The 19,044-nt window shown below is 33.7% G+C and overlaps 1 protein-coding gene across 4 annotated transcripts in view; it reads left to right on the top strand.

The window, feature by feature from the left end:
• Positions 1 to 1,203: 1,203 nt before the first annotated feature.
• LOC129919555 (serine-rich adhesin for platelets) overlaps positions 1,204 to 19,044 on the top strand; it is a 98,459-nt gene continuing 80,618 nt past the window's right edge. For 2 of the 4 annotated variants that reach the window (XM_056000477.1, XM_056000474.1), the window contains exon 1: positions 2,469 to 3,341. In XM_056000477.1, coding sequence (XP_055856452.1) covers positions 3,057 to 3,341 — 285 coding nt within the window. In that variant the 5' untranslated portion in view covers positions 2,469 to 3,056. Of the gene's footprint in view, positions 2,448 to 2,468; positions 3,342 to 19,044 lie in introns of those variants that run through there. The other 2 variants (XM_056000475.1, XM_056000476.1) reach the window with 2 other exon arrangements.

Below are 19,044 nucleotides of genomic sequence, written 5' to 3' on the forward strand. Positions count from 1 at the left end.
TAATAAGGTTTTGACGTTTGGCATTTGGCAAAGTCAAAAGCAACAACAATTGCCAAGACAAATTTGTTTACAACAACAATTTCAATGGGCTGGGCTGTCAAAACCTTAAGTAGCCATAAGTTTTGACAGTTCTCGATTAGGAAGTTCGAACATTTGTCCTTGTCTTCTCTTTCCTTTTACAGTTACCATTTTGACGTTTTAAACTTGGCGAAAATCAAAACAAACCAGCAAAAACAAACCAACTAAACAAAAAAACAAAAAATATAGCATTGAAATGTGTTTTAAATTTAGTATTTATTTCGGTTTTTAGACACTAGATTAAGTTTTAGTAGAAAGTAGTTACCATAAAACCCTTTATACTACGTTTCCACCTACCCTAAATCCGAGATTTAGCTAAGTAGATTTAGCATTAATCTCGAGTTTTACTCTAAATCTCGGACTGAAAGTAGGTGCAAATCTTAGATTTAGGGTAGCTGAGCCCAAATCTGAGATTTAGCGAAGTAGATTTAAAATAAATCTCGAGATTTATTCTAAATCTACTTAGCTAAATCTCGGATTTAGCGTAGGTCTAAACATAGTATTAAATCGATTTGTATGAGTTTTTTTTACAGACAAAAAATGCTTTGAAATTGCGCGCGTCCTTGAAAATTTGGTTTGTTTATGTTTTCACCCGGTTTACGAAACAAGTTTTTTTATTTTTTTTTTGTTCGTTTGGTACTGACGGCTAAGCGAAATTCCGAATACTGAGTTTTTTTCTAATGATCATCTCTTTTTATACCATGTCTTGCGTCTTCGTGCAGAAGCAGTGGTGCGTTCTTTTATTCGACAATGTTAACTATTGTTAACAATAGTTAACTTTCATCGTTCCTAAATGAGAAAAAAGTTACAAAGTGTAACATCGTGACGTCACAACATCGTTCATAAATCCAGTGTTGAAGTGTCAAATAGTTACATTTTGTTACTTTTTTCAACTCAGCTCCTGGACTTGAGTTTCAATGTTAATCTGTCAAACACAACTAAATGGGGAAGAGAGGGGATGATGTGAGAAGAGAATTTCTTGTTTGTTTCCGTATTTGAAATTATTGAATGCATATTTTTGTTTCAATTTGCTTAGAATTCAATTAAAAAGAATTATTTCAGTACGAAATTAATTTTTTCTTGTTTATTCATTCATAAAATTAATCTCAAAAATTTTTCTTTTGACAGATCAACAAAATGTAACATTAAGTCGTTCCTAAATCAAAGTTTACATTTTGTAACAAAATCTAACAAAAACAAATACAACGATTTTTTTGACATAACAATAGTTAACATTGTTCAATAAAAGAACGGACCACAGACATGTGAACTGTGAACCCTTCCTTAATCAAAAGTACAGTTCGATTTTGATTTTCTATTTTCGTTTGCTCAAGTAGGTACAGTTCGAACTTTTTATAACTCGAGACTCAACCAACTTCACAGGGAAATATCCATTTTTTCATCCCATCATCGGCTGAAAAAAGAACTTTTTTTTTATCGCAAAAGTGCTACACTTTACTACTAGATTTTCTGGTCATGGCCGTCGTCGTTTTTCTTGTGATAACTTTTATTCAAACTTTTCCTCAAAAGAAACGCACAATCAATCAAAAAACTAATTAAATAAACGATATATTTACTGATTGTGTAGTTTACCTTCTATTAATCTTGCAAATAATCATTGAAAAAACCGTGTAATTGTGTGTAGGAAAGGTGAAAAAAAAATCCGTCGGTTCGTTTGATAGGAAGTCGCAAAGAGGAAAAGGACACATACATATAATCATTTTTTTTTCGTTTTTTTGACAAAGATGAAAATTATCCTCAAAAAATGCTGTATAAAATGAAATAAATCTATATAAAAAATAAAAAAACATTTATTTTCTTGCAAATAATGCAAGTAATTCTATCTTTCTCAATATTGCAGCCCCAGTGGCAGTGACTTGCAGCAGGCGTAGTGTGACCGTGTGACGGCAGTGATCTCGTCATATTGATATTTTTATGGATTTTAATGGTGTAGTACCTTTGCAAAATTCATTTTTAATAATAATACATTGCAAAAACGAAACTAATTGTTGCACAGCATCGGGAAAGTGATATTAGAATTATATCCTTGTTGAAAAAAATGGTGGTGTAAATGTACAATTTTTCTTGCCCCCAGTCTGTCCATATAGGAACGAACGAACCAACGAAAAAAAAAAGAGTAGAAAAGAACCGATAGAAAAATGACGTGTGTGTTTTGTAATTTTTGAACATTAAAACGAGACAGATAGAGTTTTTGTCTGTCAGAAATTTTCTACCTTGCAAATGCGTTTCTTCTCATTCCATTCAATGTGCGTTAATTGAAGATGGTGTGTTTTCTTTTCCCATGAACAAACAGAGTGTTTATTATCTGGAATAGACTGTGTTTAAAAAATATATGGTTTTGTTTGCAGGTTTGCATTTTATTAATAAAGTTTTGATCTCTATTGTTAATTAAAAAAAAAATTAGATATATTATATACTATCCTTTCCTAGTTAAATTCTTTTCCAAATCTTTCCAAGGCTATTCTTCGAGTAAATCAAGATAGGTATTTTGAGTATCTTATCAACAGCAGCTTTCTCTTTCTGTCGTATATATTTCACTTTTTAACAAGATTGTAGTATGTGCTTATAAGAATTTTGCTAATGAGTAAAACTGAAATGCAATACATATTAGTTTTCAGACAAAAAAAAACCGTATAGAAACAAACTATATCATTTTATTTGAATAAAGTTAAAAAAAAAAGAAACAAAATATCAATATTCTACAATAATAGCAATGGATAACTAATTGCCAAAGAAAATTATAAGTTTCTTCTGGTTGCTATTGGTGTCAACATAAATTCAATTTCTAGTGCCCATTATCGTAGACGCATAAAATCAATTAATTGCATCATACCGTCAATCATCTTGATCTCTCTAACCTTCAGCCAGGGTGCTTGGCTTGGTTGAGGTCGGTTAACCGGCCAACGTTGTACAATTTTGTTTTCCAAATGCAAATATAAAATTGAACTTCAACAAAAATGTACAATGATATGAACGCATCGTCCTCATCGGTTGCAAGTTGTTCGTCAAACTCAACAACAACAACTACTACAGCACCTTGCAATGTCATAGCTGGAAATGGAGGTGGTGGCGCTGCTGCTGTCGGAGCAATAAATCCCAATGATATGTCGATCGCATCTGTAACATCAATGGCAAGTAATTCGACAACAACAATCAGCATTGCATCACCTTCGATATACACTTTAGCAAGTACAGCTCCAGATCAAGCAACTACAACTGGAAACGATGAAGAAAAACCAAATGTGAGTCTAGAATCTAAAATTATAATCTTATATTTGAAAGTCACTGCAGGTACCAACTTTTATTGTTAATAAAAAAGTTCATCCAAATTTAAATTGGTAACTATATGCGCAGGATAGTAAACATTTTTCTAGGTAAATAAAAACAAACGAATTGTTTATGGGGTCCTCAATTAGATTGATGTCAAATCAGTAAAATTCTTAGAGCTCCCGCTAACTACAGATTTTAAACTAAAATATTTCCTAGCAAGCTGATTATTTAATTGGCTGTCTGTGCGCACACTAGCTGCTGAACCCAAGAAAGTGTCCTAACTAGTGCTCGGTCCAAATTGAGTTAAGCCTGAACTACATCAAAACACAAAGTCAAAAAAGTACAAAAAAGTAAACACGATGTTTTTTCTTCTTCCCCCTAGTAGCTTGTTTTTATATTTCTCTTTCATTTTAAAAAAGTATTCGATTCAAAAAGCTTGAACAAGACCAAGCTTTCAATTTTCACAAAGTTTTAAAAATAAATACACTCAAACAATATTTTATATCCTTTCCGTAAGGTAGCTCTTCGATCACATAGTTCCTGTCATTTTGCAAAAAAAAAGAAGCTCTTTTGACAAACAATTGAAATTTCAAATACAGTCGATTCCCTATAAGTCGTACTTCCTTTAGGTCAAATTTTCCTCTAACTCAAATTTTTTTTACCGTTTTTAATGAAACCGCCTGAAGCAAAAACATTAAAGAGATTCCTCTTAGTCGAATTTTTTTTTATTTGAAATTTCAAAACTTCAAAAACAAAAGAGCTTTTTTAGTTATACATCTTGCAAAAAATAATATTCTGCCTTTTGTTTGAAAATCGCTGTTTCGGGACTCTTCAAGGACGTCTGGTGGGGGTAATGCCGTGGTTGCCGTGGCACTAATTTAATTTTTATCTGGAGGTAGTGGTGATTTTTTAAGAGTTACCACCAGACGGTTATACATCTTGCAAAAAATAATATTCTGACTTTTGTATGAGAATCGCTATTTCGCGAATCTTCAAGGACGTCTGGCAAGGGTAATGGCGCGAATAAAACGTCTGGGACCGAACTTTTTTAAATCAAGATATCACCCTCTATTGGCTTTATATGAATTAAAGTGGTTATATACTCGGCACAAAAATCGGAAAAAATGCATTTTTAAACTCCCCATAAACCATAGAATGCCGTGAAATAAACCTGCCAGACTTTCGAATTCTTCATCAGGATGCTATTACCTACACATACATATGACCTATTTTCGGTTATCCATAAATTTTTTTCCGCTTTGCTTTCCACTAATTAAAACAGGTAGGATCTATCTTATTCAAAGTTTCTTTTGCATTAAAAGAATCTGGAACAAAACGCGAATAAAATATAACAAAAGTTATAATTGTTCATTATTGTTTTATATTTCGAAAAGTGTGGGGCTTATGTCCCACTTAAATGAAAAATATATGGAGCTTATGTCCCACTCAAGTGGGATATAATTCTTTAATAACCCACTCAAGTGGAACATAACTCCCATAAATAAAAAGTGGGTGCTATATCCCTGAGCCTTTTGTCCCTGCGACATGTTTTTGTACCTTCTTGAGACTAATCTGTTAATGAATAAATAAAAGGCACATAAGACAAAAAACTTTTTTGGAACCTATACCTCGATTGGATGGACATAAGTCCCAAATTGGTATTGGGGCCATTCTGCCTTAATAAATTAGGGCCTTATATACCTTTGAAAATAAAAAAGTTTAGCATTTTAATATACGGGTTAACTTAGGTCCACTTCTATCCTTCTATGCTCACTTTTCTAGCATTCGGCCTTATTTCTCACTTGGGACTCGGCGTTATTTCACTTTGACAAAGCGCAATAAGGCCGAATGTTGAAACTCGGCGCTATTTCGCTTTTGTAAAGTGAAATAACGCCGAATTTTGGAATTCGGCGTTATTTCACGGCACCCAGTTTTTGTTTCGGCTTGTTAGCTTCAACACCTAATGTTTTTAGGTGTTGTTTAAAATAACATTTTATTAACCTGTCTTTTTAAGTCACTAACTATAAAGATTAGATGTCGGCCATTCCATTTTAACATTGAGGACATTTTAACGTTGAAGAAGCAATTTTTTTTCTTGAAACTTGGTGTGTCTACTACATACATACATACATAAAAACACAAAGTCAAAAAAATTACAAAATAGTAAACAAGATATTCTTTCTTGTTCCCCCTAGTAACAAATTTGTACATCTCTGTCTTATATGTTAAAAGTAGTCGAGCCAAAAAGCTTGAACATGACGAAGCTTTCAATTTTCACAAAGTTTTTAAACAAAAACACTCAAACAATATTTTATATTATTTCCGTCACAGTAAACCGACGCAACGTTTAGAAACAAAAATCATCAAAATTGAATGTGTAATTCGCTTTAGTTACTCCACTAAAACACAAAACGATAACAATGCAAAAAAAATCCAAATGTTTTGAATTTTTTTCAAAGAAAAAAAAATCAATAAATTGTTGAATAAATTGCTCAAAATTTTTTATACTGTCTTTATGTCAGTATTTAAAAAAAAATTCAGCAGAATTTATAGCAATATAAACTTCTTCTTCGGACTTCTCAGGTCCGAAATAGGGGGAAACAGTCAGGGCCATTTGCTGAAACGAAACTTAAATATTTATGTAGAACATGATCTCTTAATCCCTTCTTTTCCTCTGCGTAAACTGTCACATAATGTTTTATGTAGAACATAAATCCTTAAGTTTCGTTTGAACAAACGGCTCTCAATGGCGCAGATGCCTTAAAATATTTTTTGAAAAAAAAACTTGCACAGTGTTATATATATTTCTGCTTATTCATCCACGCTATTGTTCACAACATCCATTCCAACAAGATCACTGTTCAAAAGCTTTGAAAAATAAAGTGCACGACTGGGGTCGCACGTACGTGCTCTTGCAGTTCAAAGCACTTATATAAGTTTACATACTTGTTAATTATAAGAGCTGCCTCTATATAAATTTTAAAGAAATTTGGTTAATGTAAGGGAAGAGCCGACATGGAGAACAAATTGTTGTTAATAACAATTTAATTTTTTTTATATTTGACTTTTTTGAGGAAAACTAAAAATGCAGTTTTTTTGCAATTGCTTTGATTTTTGTGTATGCTTAGTTTAATCAAAATCGTTAGAGCCGTTTTCGAGAAAAGCATTTACTAACAATTATATCTGTTATAATTATTTAGCACCAAATTTCAAACGAATCTGTCCAGCCGTTTAGGATTGGGCTCGGAGTTAAGAAGAATTGATGCGAAAAATAACACTTGTCCAATTGATTGCAAACTATTTTTTTTCAAAATTGTATGTAATTAACCCATTTCCGGCGGCTACCAGTTCCAGTTGACTTAGAAACTTGAAATTTTACACACTATCTGTTTTTGGTCTAATTAGAGGAAATCTGAAAAAAATTTGTTGGAAAAGCTTTTTGTTTTGAATAAAATTCACGTTGCGTTTTCGCAATGCTCGCCGGGGTATCAAAATTTTTAACATACATGTTTTTTACATGGAATATGAATCAGTTTTATTTGAGTATTTTTATAAAGAAATTAATCAAATAAAGATACACCGGGTAATGAAAGACTGTTAAAAAAAAAAATAACATACTTGTAATAAGTTATACATTATATTTTAATATTATTTTATCCTTACTAAGAATGGTTTTTTGTGTGGTATTCATCGAAGCATTTTGGGTATGAATCGAGATATTAAATTTCCTGCAGGAAATAACGGTTTGACTGGAACTCTTGCGACAACGTTTTGATGACAGTTTGTTTGATGTTGTCAAAAAACAAAAATGAAAAATAGCTAGTGAAACCTAGTGAAAACTTCTCTGAATTGATTGCTTTCATAAATCGATATACAGTGGCGACAAAATAAATAGCACATGTACCCTAACATTTTTAAAATGTAAGTTTTTCGCACTTTTTTAACTTAAAAAAGCTGTTTTATCAATGAGGAAGTAAGAACACAGATATTAGTGGAGTAACTAAAGCTCAAAAAATGGCAATATTAGGGAACCCGGCCGAACAGCTTAGATTTTGATGATCTTTTTTTTTCAAACGTAGGTAATTAAAAATACTTAAAGTCTATAGATTAAAAATTGCCGGTGTTGCCGTTTTGATTTTTTAAATTTTATTGAAGATTTTTGTGAACAAAAATTTTGTTTAAATTTCATAAATTAATTGATGCCAAAAGATTGTCTAGGAAATTCAAGGAAAAAAATATATAGGAGTGAGGGACAATCTTCCATCGTTCAAGCGATAGCTGCAATTTTCTTATTAATTGACTTCAAACACAAAAAAAAATATTTGAACACAACGGCAACACCTACAATATTTTAATATACATTTTTAAAAAGTTAAAAGCTTAGTCATATTTGTAAAATTAAAATTAAGTTGATTGAATGAAGGGCTTTTGAAAGAATGGTAATTGAACTCAGATTTTTGAAAAAAAAAAATATTGACAAAATTTTAACATGCCGTTTTTAAAATTTTGTTCGTATTATAAAATGCATTTATTTTCAAATTTTTTTGGCCACATTTATTTTGATTTGAAATTATAAACGGAAATGTCAAAATGTATTACGGTTTATGAAAAAAATTAAAAAGTATTTAATTTTCGAAGAAATTTTTGTTAATAGAAATTAAAAAAAAAAAATTATCTTATTTTTTTTTAAAGTTCCACATTTAAATATTTAGTTATTTTTTATTCATTCAATACCCTTATTGTTGAAAGTTAGATAGCAAAAGTTTTTAGTTCTTATTTCATTGAGAAATTCAATTATTTCAATGTAAAATTTTTATCAAGAAAATCCGATGAAATTGAAGTAATTTTTATATTTTATTTCAAAACTGTAATATGTATATATTACCTTTTCCTCTTCGGAATTCAACTGATAATATTGATGGCCAAACAAATTTTTCTAAATAAATTCATATTCTACTACGAAAAAGTTAAAAAAAAGCCATTTAAAATTTTTTAATAACGTTTTTTTCCAAAATTTTTAGTTGAGGACTATTCTTTCAAAAACTCTTGATTAAATTTAGTGGATTTAAATTTTACAGATAGAAATGAGATTCTGGCTTTTTAAAAACGTCTCTGTAAATACTGTAGGTGTTGCCGTTGTGTTCAAAATATTTTTTTGTGTTTGAAGTCAGTTTGTGAGAAAATTGCATTTATCGCTTAGACGATGGAAGATTGTCCCTTACTCTCTCTTATTTTTTTTTCCTTAAATTACCTAGAGAATCTTTTGCAATCATTTGTTTTATGAAATTTATGCAAAAAAATGGTTTTGTTCAATACGGCAACATCGGCAATTTTTAATCTATAGACTTTTAAGTATTTTTAGTTACCTACACTTGAAAAAAAAAAAAATTGTCAAAATCAGAGCTGTTCGGCCGGGTTCCCTAATAATTTGCTTTAGTTACTCTACTATATATTTGATTAATTAAAAAAGAAATTAAGTACATTGAATTCTTAAACAAAAAATAACAACAAAATTGTTAATACAGTTCAAGTTTTTTAGGACAAAATAAATAGCACACTTCCTAAAAACAAAAACAAATTAACAAAAATGTTATCACAATTAAAAGAAAATAAATAGTATTTGGTTGGTTAACCCATATTATTAATCACAGCATAAAACAGGCGGTCAATAGACGTAACAAGACTCCGAAATCGTTCAACAGGTACTGAGTACCAAGATGTCGAAATTCCTGCGAAAGTTTGTCCAAATTTGAGGTATCAGATCTATTAATCGCTTTTTCCAAGTCACTCTACAAATGCTCAATAGGATTCAGATCTGGGGACTGGCTTGGCAATTCCATAACACCGATTTTTTGGACTGATAGCCATTGTTTCACAGACTTAGTCTTATGTGTTGGATCGTTATACTGTAGAAATGTCCACTTTAAAGGCATTTCCTTCTCAGTAAAAGGTAGAATAGTGTCGCTCAGGATTTCCTTGTATTTAAGGTGGTCCATAATACCCTCTATCCGATGAAGTGGCCTCACACCATGCCAAGAAAAACATCCCCAAACAAGAATACTAGCCCCACCATCCTTAAAAGTCTATATGTTATACTGCGGGTCACATTTCAATTGCCCCACGCGGGGAATTTCCATATGGATCATTTGGAAATGCCCCATATGGGCCATGGGGGTAAGCCTTGTCGTGGCGGATGGGCTTACGGTGACTACTACTATGAAGCTTAGAGCTATGCGATCGCGAAACTTGTTTTTGCAGAAGGGGCTCCCATGGTGGAAAGGTCGAAGCGGAGTAGGCTGTTGCTACCAATTACCCCCCTTCCCCCCCCCCCCCCTTTCATTCATTTTCATTTATAACTCTCTAAGTGATTGGCTGTGTTTTATTTCTGCTCCGAATATTTTTTATTATTGAACGTTTAAATCGACATATTTAAGTTAATTTTAATCCATTTTGCCAATTAGTTTTCATTTAACTTTTACCTAAAAGTTTTATTTATTTGCCATTAAAAAAAAAAATAATAGAACCTATTTAGAATTATTGTGTTTTGCTGTATCTAACAAAAACTTCCACAACTGTTAAAAATTTCTCCACTGTTAATAATTTCTCTTAATTGAGAATAGAACTAACTCAGTTAATTGTCTCCCCCCAGTGAGTACAACTTTAGTATATGTTCTGCCTTGCACATATTTGATGACTACATATCCATCACCCTTGGTTTTTCTTTGCATTATAAAAATCAAATCATTGACTGCGGACAAAACTGGACTTCTCTACATCTTGTGACGACAAAAATCATTGTCTCGCCTGCCACCAGCATTCATCACACTGAGAGCATCTGCTTGCCCCCATCCGCTGCCCTTTTCATCTTTAAACGTTTACTGCATCACTGCATCCATTTACATACAAGCCATGAGTAAATTTCTTCCCGGTGAGTTCATCTTAGTCTATGTTCTGCCGAGTAACTATTCAAGAGACTACACACCACACTTTGTTTTCTCTTTATTTCACTACTCTTACATCAGCTGTTTTACGTCTAAAAACAACAAATCATCATCCATCAGTTTTGACGTTTACCCCAGCGCCACCTATCGTGACCTAGAAACCCCAAAAACCCTATTACTACTGCATAGGGTGATCAATTATAAATAATAATAAAAAAAAAAAAATAACAAAATAAATTAAATAAATTAAGAACTTCAAATTAAAAAATGGGTATCTTGAAAGCTGAAATTAATTCTTTGGAAATTAAAAATCTTATTGACCCGGTTGCTTTTATAAAAGAGCACCTATCACTTCATCAACCATCCACGAGCTTTGTATATAAAATCTATAGTACTATCATGAAAAAAAACAGCGCCATTAAAATAGTAAGCTAGCGAACGAACTAAAAACTATGTCAAATTTCAAACAGAAATGTATATCTCATCTCCTTACTCCCATTATTGAATTCGATCTAAGCGCCCTCGCGACCACTCAGGTAGCGAACAAACTAAAAAATTTCACTTCATGATAGTACTATAGATTTTATATACAAAGTCCACGAGTAAGGAAATTACACCAAAATCACCATGAATTGATAATTTAAGGAAAACAACATTGTTATCATTTCCAAAAATAAATGTATCTTCTGCATCTACTCGTGTCACGCGTAATACCTAAAAAAAGAGCAAATTGTGCTCTCACACCTTTAAATCAAAAAACTAAGAAGCTGACACTACCATCACATGCGCCTAGTAATTCATCGTCTTCAAACGTTACTACATCATCAACCTCCTCTACATTATTGTCATCTTCGTCATCAATAACTCCTGCAAACTCTTTTTCTTCAACATCTTCCATATTTGTTTCCTCATCGTCATCAACCTCATTATCATCTGTATCCACGCCATCAGTCTCATCCTCATTATCAATCACACTTGCTACGTTACCTTCGATATCTAAATCACTCACGACATCTACTTCCTCACTTAATCCTCCGATTGTATGTGTGTCTGAGTCTTCAACTTCAACTTTGCCTCCTTTTGTTTCAACAACAACTCACCCTGCAACTATAACAATATCGACTTCAACACCATCTCAAGCATTTTCTTCAACATCTCTCTCTCCTAATTCTTCGTCTACCATCACACTTCCTACAAATTCAATGTCAACAAATGATCCTGAAACTGTTTTAAATAAGGATCTTAAAATTCAACTTAAAGCAGCTGAGCGATTTAAGTGCATTTTTTATCAAACTTTGATCCCAATACTAGCAGTGAGGACATATCTGCTTACATCACTATACAATTCGACCAAGCAAAACTAAAAATTGAGCAACTTCCAGCTAAAAGTATAGATTATTCCTCGTTTAAGCTATATGTTACACCTGACATGTTTAACCATCTACTGGAAAAGAATTATTGGCCCGAAGACTTCATAGTTCACGAATTTGTGAACAAAAGAAATGCTGTTCGAAATCGTAATCCTTTTAAAAAAACATGGACAAGACAGACAATTCGTCGCTATTAATTGACATATTTTACCAAAACGTTAGAGGACTTCGGACTAAGACCAACAAGGTCTACTATTCATCTTCGATCTGCTCTTATAATATAATTTGTCTCACCGAAACTTGGCTACATGCAGGTATCAGTGACTCTGAAATTTTTGACGAAACATTTAATGTCTACAGACGAGATAGATATTCTGATCCAAATATCGATACTGTTGGAGGTGGAATACTAATAGCGATAAAATCTAACTTTGTAACCTCACCGATTAATGTACCTGTTGCACTGGACAAAGAAATTCTCTGTGTGAAAATATCATTTAAGGACAAAAACATTTATATTATAGTATTATATATTTTTCCTGGAAGCTCACACGAAGTTTATTCTAAAGCATTTGAATATCTCAGCTATGTATACGATCTACTGGAATATCAAGATGAAATCATCTGCTTTGGTGATTTCAACCTTACCAATGTCGCATAGTCTCGCTGTTCTGAAACTAATTTTATGTTGCCAACTGGTAACCTCAGATCTGAAGACTCAAAACTCATCGACGATTTAACATCACTTGGACTTCTTCAACTAAACGATGTTTTGAATAATAATGGAAAATTGCTTGATCTAGCATTTACTACCATTAATGACGATATTAAAATAACAAAATCGACCGAGCCTTTAGTGCCTGAGGATAATCATCACCAATCCCTAATATATTCACTTTTTAACAACTTTTGTAATCTGGATAATGAAATGTGTGATAATTTGTATTCTTTTAATGATTTTTCAAAGCTTAATTTATTGTTGTCACAAATTGACTGGTCTTGTTTGAATAACTGTTTAAATGTTAACGTTATGGTATTTGAGTTCAATAATATTTTGTTTGATTGTTTTTTGAAATCAGTTCCTATATCGATTGTAAAATCAAGATCTTATGTTCCAGATTGGTACGATAGCGAAATCAAAAGTTTAAAAAATCGAAGAAACAAGTTATGGTCAATTTTTAAACAAACTCCAACAGATATCAATTTCAAAACTTACTGTGAGTCAAGGGATATTTTCAATAGAATATCAAGTTTAAAGTATCTTAATTATATTCATTGAGGTCACTTGAACTTATATTGAATTATATTCAATCACTCCACTTAAAATAAAAATAATTTTAATAATTTTTTATTATTTTTGTTACTTTTTTCTTCGTTATTATATTCAGAAGGTGCAAAGAGATCTGAAAATGAGTCCAAATATTTTTTGGAATTTTATTAATAGTAAAAGGAAATCTTGTCCTTACCCGTCTGTTCTTAAGCTGTTCTTAAGTTAAATGACATTTCAAGTCATGACCCCCGGGTAGTAACACAACTGCTTTCTAACTTTTTTCAAAGCGCCTTCAACTGTGATACTTCAAACTGTGATAATTTAAGCTGTGATACCTTAAACTGTGATTCCTCAACCTGTGATATATCCGACGAAATGGCTCAAAATTTTGACCATTTAAAATCTTTTACATACTTGACTGATATAAACTTCAATATTAACATTGACAACATTGAAAAGTTTATATCTAACCTTGACGATAGCTGTATACCTGGTCCTGATGGTATACCGTCTACTATTTTAAAAAGCTGTGTACGTTAATTGTCATTGCCTTTATCTATTCTTTTCAACTGTTCAATGTCTTCATGTGTATTTCCATGTATTTGGAAAAATTCTTTCATTATCCCTCTTCACAAAAAAAGGTAAAAAAAAACGAAGTTAAAAATTATAGGCCTATTGCCAGACTATCTGTGATACCTAAGCTTTTTGAGGCAATATTTGTGAATCGTTATGTTTTTATGTTAAATCTTTTATTGTTCCTAAGCAAATGGTTTTACAAAAGGTCGCTCAACTGTAACTTTTTTATTAGAATTGGCTGAAAATTGTATTGACTATTTTAAAAATAAAAAACAAATAGAATGTGTGTTTACTGATTTCAGTAAAGCTTTTGATAAGCTTTCACACCGTGTTCTGCTTTCCAAACTAAAAAAATTGGGATTTAGTGAATGCTTTGTGAGATGAATAAAATCTTATTTGTTTGATAGATCCTACTCTATATTGTTTAATGGCTGTGAATCAAAAAAATTCAAGATCAATTCCGGAATTTCAGAAAATTGAAGACCCATGACATCTACTACGGCGACTGCAACCGTCAACAGGGCACATTTGGATGTGGATTTATCATCGGAGGCAGACTCAGGCAGAACGTCCTGACTTTTAACTGAGTCAACGAGTGCCTCACCACGATCCGCATAAAGGCTAAATTCACCAACATAAGCCTGATATGTGCACACGCCCCCACGGAAGAGAAAGACGATACCACCAAAGATAATTTCTACGAGCTCCTCGAAAAAACCTACGAGCAATTCCCGAGCTACGATATTAAAATTGTCCTGGGAGATTTTAATGCAAAGCTAGGAAGAGAAGATATCTTTGGAAGCACAGTCGAAGCAGAGCCTGCACGACAACACATCCGATAACGGATTTCAGACTAGTCGACTTTGCTGCGGGACAAAATGTTGTCATAGCAAGTACGCGTTTCCCGCATCTCAAGATTCATAAAGGGACATGAAAATCTCCAGATCAATCAACCGTCAACCAGATTGACCATATTGCGATCGACGCTAGACATTCCTCCAGTATTATGGACGTCCGAACGTTCCGAGGAGCCAACATTGAGTCTGACCACTACCTGGTTGTAGCCAATGTACGGATGCGGATTTCCAGACCATCGCCAACAGAAGGAAATACCGATCGCGTCTCGAATAACTTCTTAAGAAGTCCTAAGCCGCCAGCAGCAAGTATAGATAACCAGTGGCAGCACTGCCAAGAAGCCATTAGAGATGCCGCCTCTGAGTGCTGGGTTTCACAAGGCCACCACAACGAAACCCCTGGTTTGATGATGAATGCCGGCAAGCACATGCAGCTAAACAGAAAGCATACAAAGCGGCGCTGCACAGAAGGACCAGAGATGCCAATGAACTCTACAAGCGGAAAAGAACAGAGAAACATCGACTTCTCAGGAGAAAAAAAAGGCAACACGAGAAAGAAGCGATCGTAGAAATAGAGGGATGCTATAACAGGAATGAAGTTCGTAAGTTTTACCAGAAGGTAAAAAGAACATCTCAGGGATATAAACCTAGAACTGAACCCTGTAAAGACCAACAGGAAAACATCGTAGTAGAGACGCAAGCGAAGCTGAGTATATGGAAAGACCACTTCTGCAATCTCTACAACGGCGATGACGAAGCCAACCCCGCACAAAGACAGATTGCACCATTCAATATCGACGATGAAATCCAACATTTCCGTCCCCCCGACCTGGAAGAAGTGAAGGCAGTCAAATCCAAGCTTGAGACAAACAAAGCCGCTCGAGCTGACGGCCTTGCTGCCGAACTATTTAAAGCAGCAGGAGATGAGGAGTATGCACCAACTCATCTGCAGAATATGGTCGGAGGAAAGCATGCCCACAGAATGGAATCTCAGCATCGTGTGCCCGATCCTTAAGAAAGGAGACCCTCTAACCTGCGCCAACTACAGGGGAATTAGACCAGTGCTAATAATTTTTGAAAATAAAAAAAATTATTAGCAGCATATGGGTGGTGGGAAAATTAAGGATAAATGGTATTTGAAAGGGGAAAAATAAATTGCCCACAAAAAAATTGGTGGAAAGGGGGTGGGTGGGTGAAAAAGTGGGGTGGGTGTCAAAAATCATGGTTTTTTACGATTTCTGTCAAAATTAGACGTCCTATCGAAAAAAGTCAAATGCAAAAGTTGTAGGTAGTACAAATGTCTACAACTTTTGTTCAAACAATTTTTTTCTATAACCTCAAAAATATTGAAAAAAATGCAGAAATACGATTTTTTGATTTTTTATTTTTATCTTTTACAAAAATAGTTGGATTTTAACAAAACTTGGTTAAAAATTACTTTGTTATGTTTCTATCTATTTAAAATGTTTATTGAGAAAAAAGTTAATTTTTGGATTTTTGAGGAATTTAATTTGAAAAAATAGTTTTTTTTTATAGAAATCAAAGTATATTTTTCTAATGGTTTTTTGTACGCTGAGCTCGAATCTGAAGTCAGAAAAATTCTATTACATCACGTTTTTGACATATTACCATGCCAAAAATTAGAAAAATAGTGTTTGGGACGTTCAAAATTCAATATCTCAAAAACTTTGCACGTTAGAGCTATTCTAGTGCTTGATTCAAATTTAAAAGGTCAATGACCATTAGAAAAGTATAATTTGGTTTCTATGGAAAATTATTTCTCGCCAATATTACTGTCATTTACGGAAAAATCAATCTTAAAAATCGTTTTGTTTTTTTCAATTTTTCTCAATGTTTTCTAAAACAAAAGTATAGTTTTTCACACAATCTTCAAAAAACAGTTTTAAGCTAAATAATTGCATTCCAAACTTTTCAAAAATCAAAAATTTTTTCGGTAACTTTTTTGATTGAAAAAAAAGCTATTTTTTCAAATTAAATTCCTCAAAAATCCAAAAATTACTTTTTGCTCAATAAACATTTTTAATAGATAGAAAACATAAAGTAATTTTTAGCCAAGTTTTGTTAAAATCCAACCAATTTTGTAAAAGATAAAAATAAAAAATCAAAAAATCGTATTTTTACATTTTTTTCAATATTTTTGAGGTTATAGAAAAAATTGTTTGAGCAAAAGTTGTAGACATTTGTACTACCTACAACTTTTGCATTTGATTTTTTTCGATAGGACGTCTAATTTTGACAGAAATCGTAAAAAACCATGATTTTTGACACCCACCCCACTTTTTCGCCCGCCCACCCCCTTTCCCCCAATTTTTTTGTGGGCAATTTATTATTCCCCTTTCATATACCATTTATCCTAAACTTTCCCACCACCCTTATACTGCTAATAATTTGTTCAACTTTTGCCTTCTGAAAACCGGATTGGCACTGGTCTAAATCAGCCTTCTTAACATCTCATATAAGATCCTCTCTGCCGTAATATGTGAACGTCTGAAGTCGTTCGTCAACAATCTGATAGGTCCTTATCAGTGTGGCTTTAGACCAGGAAAGTCCACCATCGATCAAATATACACATTACGGCAGATCTTGGAAAAATTCCAGGAACAACAAATCGATATCCACCAGCTGTTCATCGATTTTAAAGCCGCGTATGACAGTATCTACAGAGATGAATTGTATAGAGATATGTCTAGTTTTGGCATCCCTGCAAAGCTCGTCCGTCTGTGCAGTATGACGATGGAGAAAGCACGCTGCTCCGTCAGAGTCGGTAAAGACCTAACCGAAGCATTTGATGTCGAAAAAGGGTTTTAGACAAGGCGACGCACTGTCATGCGACTTCTTTAACATCATCCTTGAAAGAATTATACAGAACTCAAACGTCAACACCAGAGGCACTATCTTTCAAAAGTCCGTACAGCTGCTTGCATATGCCGACGATATTCACATAATCGGTGAATGCTTTTGTAAGCATCGAAACGGAAGCGGCAAAAATGGGTTTAAGGGTCAATGAGGGCAAAACCAAGTATATGCTGTCGTCAAAAAGGACACACAACACCCACGCATTGGACAAAACGTCACCATCGACAGCCATAACTTCGAGGTAGTAAAGGACTACGTCTACCTAGGCTCCGCTATAAACACAGACAACAACATCAGCGCTGAAATCAAACGGAGAATTACTCTTGCCAACCGCTGCTACTTTGGTTTGAGAAGGCAATTGACCAGCAAAGCCCTCTCTCGAGCAACTAAGGTGTCCCTTCCCTATACAAGACCCTTATCATCCCAGTCCTGCTATATGGTGCAAAAGCATGAACTTTAACGAAGGCGGATGAAAACATCTTGGATTGTTTCGAGAGAAAAGTTCTTCGTGCGATTTTTGGTCCCGTGTGCATTGATGGTGATTGGAGAAGAAGATACAACAACGAGCTTTACGGATTGTACAAGGACGCTAACCTAGCCAAGAGAGCGAAGGTGCAGCGCCTGAGATGGCTAGGTCACGTGGAGCGCATGGACAACAATGCTCCGGCACGGAAAGTTTTCGACTCCAACCCAGAGGGACGGCGCTGTAGAGGTAGACCTCGGTTGAGGTGGCGCAACCAAGTGGAAGGGGACCTCAATCAACTTGGCGTGCGAAACTGGAAGCAGCGAGCTAAAGAAAGAGCTGGCTGGCGAAGCTTGTTGGTTGAGGCCCAAATCCACAGCGGATTGTAGCCGCCCTATGGTCACCCTAAGTAAGTAATTATCTGTGTTCTTACTTCCTCATTGATAAAACAGCTTTTTTAAGTTAAAAAAGTGCGAAAAACTTTCATTTTACAAATTTTAGGGTACTTGTGCTATGTATTTTGTCGCCACTGTAGCAAGTCAGCACCCGGTAACAATCGAGTATTTTTTTAAGTATCACAAACGTCTTTCTAAAAGTTAATTTGATTTACTCTCAATGCAACTCTTCTTCTATTTAAATTCACAGTTCATGAAAATAGAATTGGTAAAGCAAGGTTGACCGAACCCAAACTAATGAAAAACAGCCGTGGAAGTCTTTTCAAATCATTTGATGATTTGAAAAAACGGTTTGATCGAATTATAAAATGAAAACTTTTCAATATTCAAATTCCATTCGTGATTACAACATAACAATGGGTGAAATTGTCTTATTTGATAACGCTAGAAGCAACTCTATGATTCGAATTCGACTAAAAGTGTGAAGCTGGTCAATTTTATCAAGTGCTCTAGATGCAGCGTATGGAAAATAAAAAAAAAATTGTAAAGAAAACACCGCAACAAGAATTTAGAACATTTGTTGAAGGTTCCCTGTTTCGTTCAGAAACAAACACTGAAACAGAGATTCAAACGAAAGGAAATTCCAATGAAGTGCTCCGTTTCGACATAACAAATACACTGTCAGCAAAGCAGAAAAGCGTCTCCGATGTTGCAAGTGTTCTATTCAAACCGTTTTATCCTCCAAGCTTCATCCAAAATACTTCGATGAATACCGCACAAAATCCAATTCCTTGTAAGCATAAAATTACAAAATATAATGTATAACTTATTACAAATTTTGTTATTTTATTTTCAACAATCTTTCATTACCCAGTGTATATTTATTGGCTCCGTGAAGCCAGAACTGCGACCTCAAAATTTTTGAACCA

The sequence above is a fragment of the Episyrphus balteatus genome, chromosome 4, assembly GCF_945859705.1.
Source record: "Episyrphus balteatus chromosome 4, idEpiBalt1.1, whole genome shotgun sequence".
Lineage (NCBI taxonomy): Eukaryota > Metazoa > Arthropoda > Insecta > Diptera > Syrphidae > Episyrphus > Episyrphus balteatus.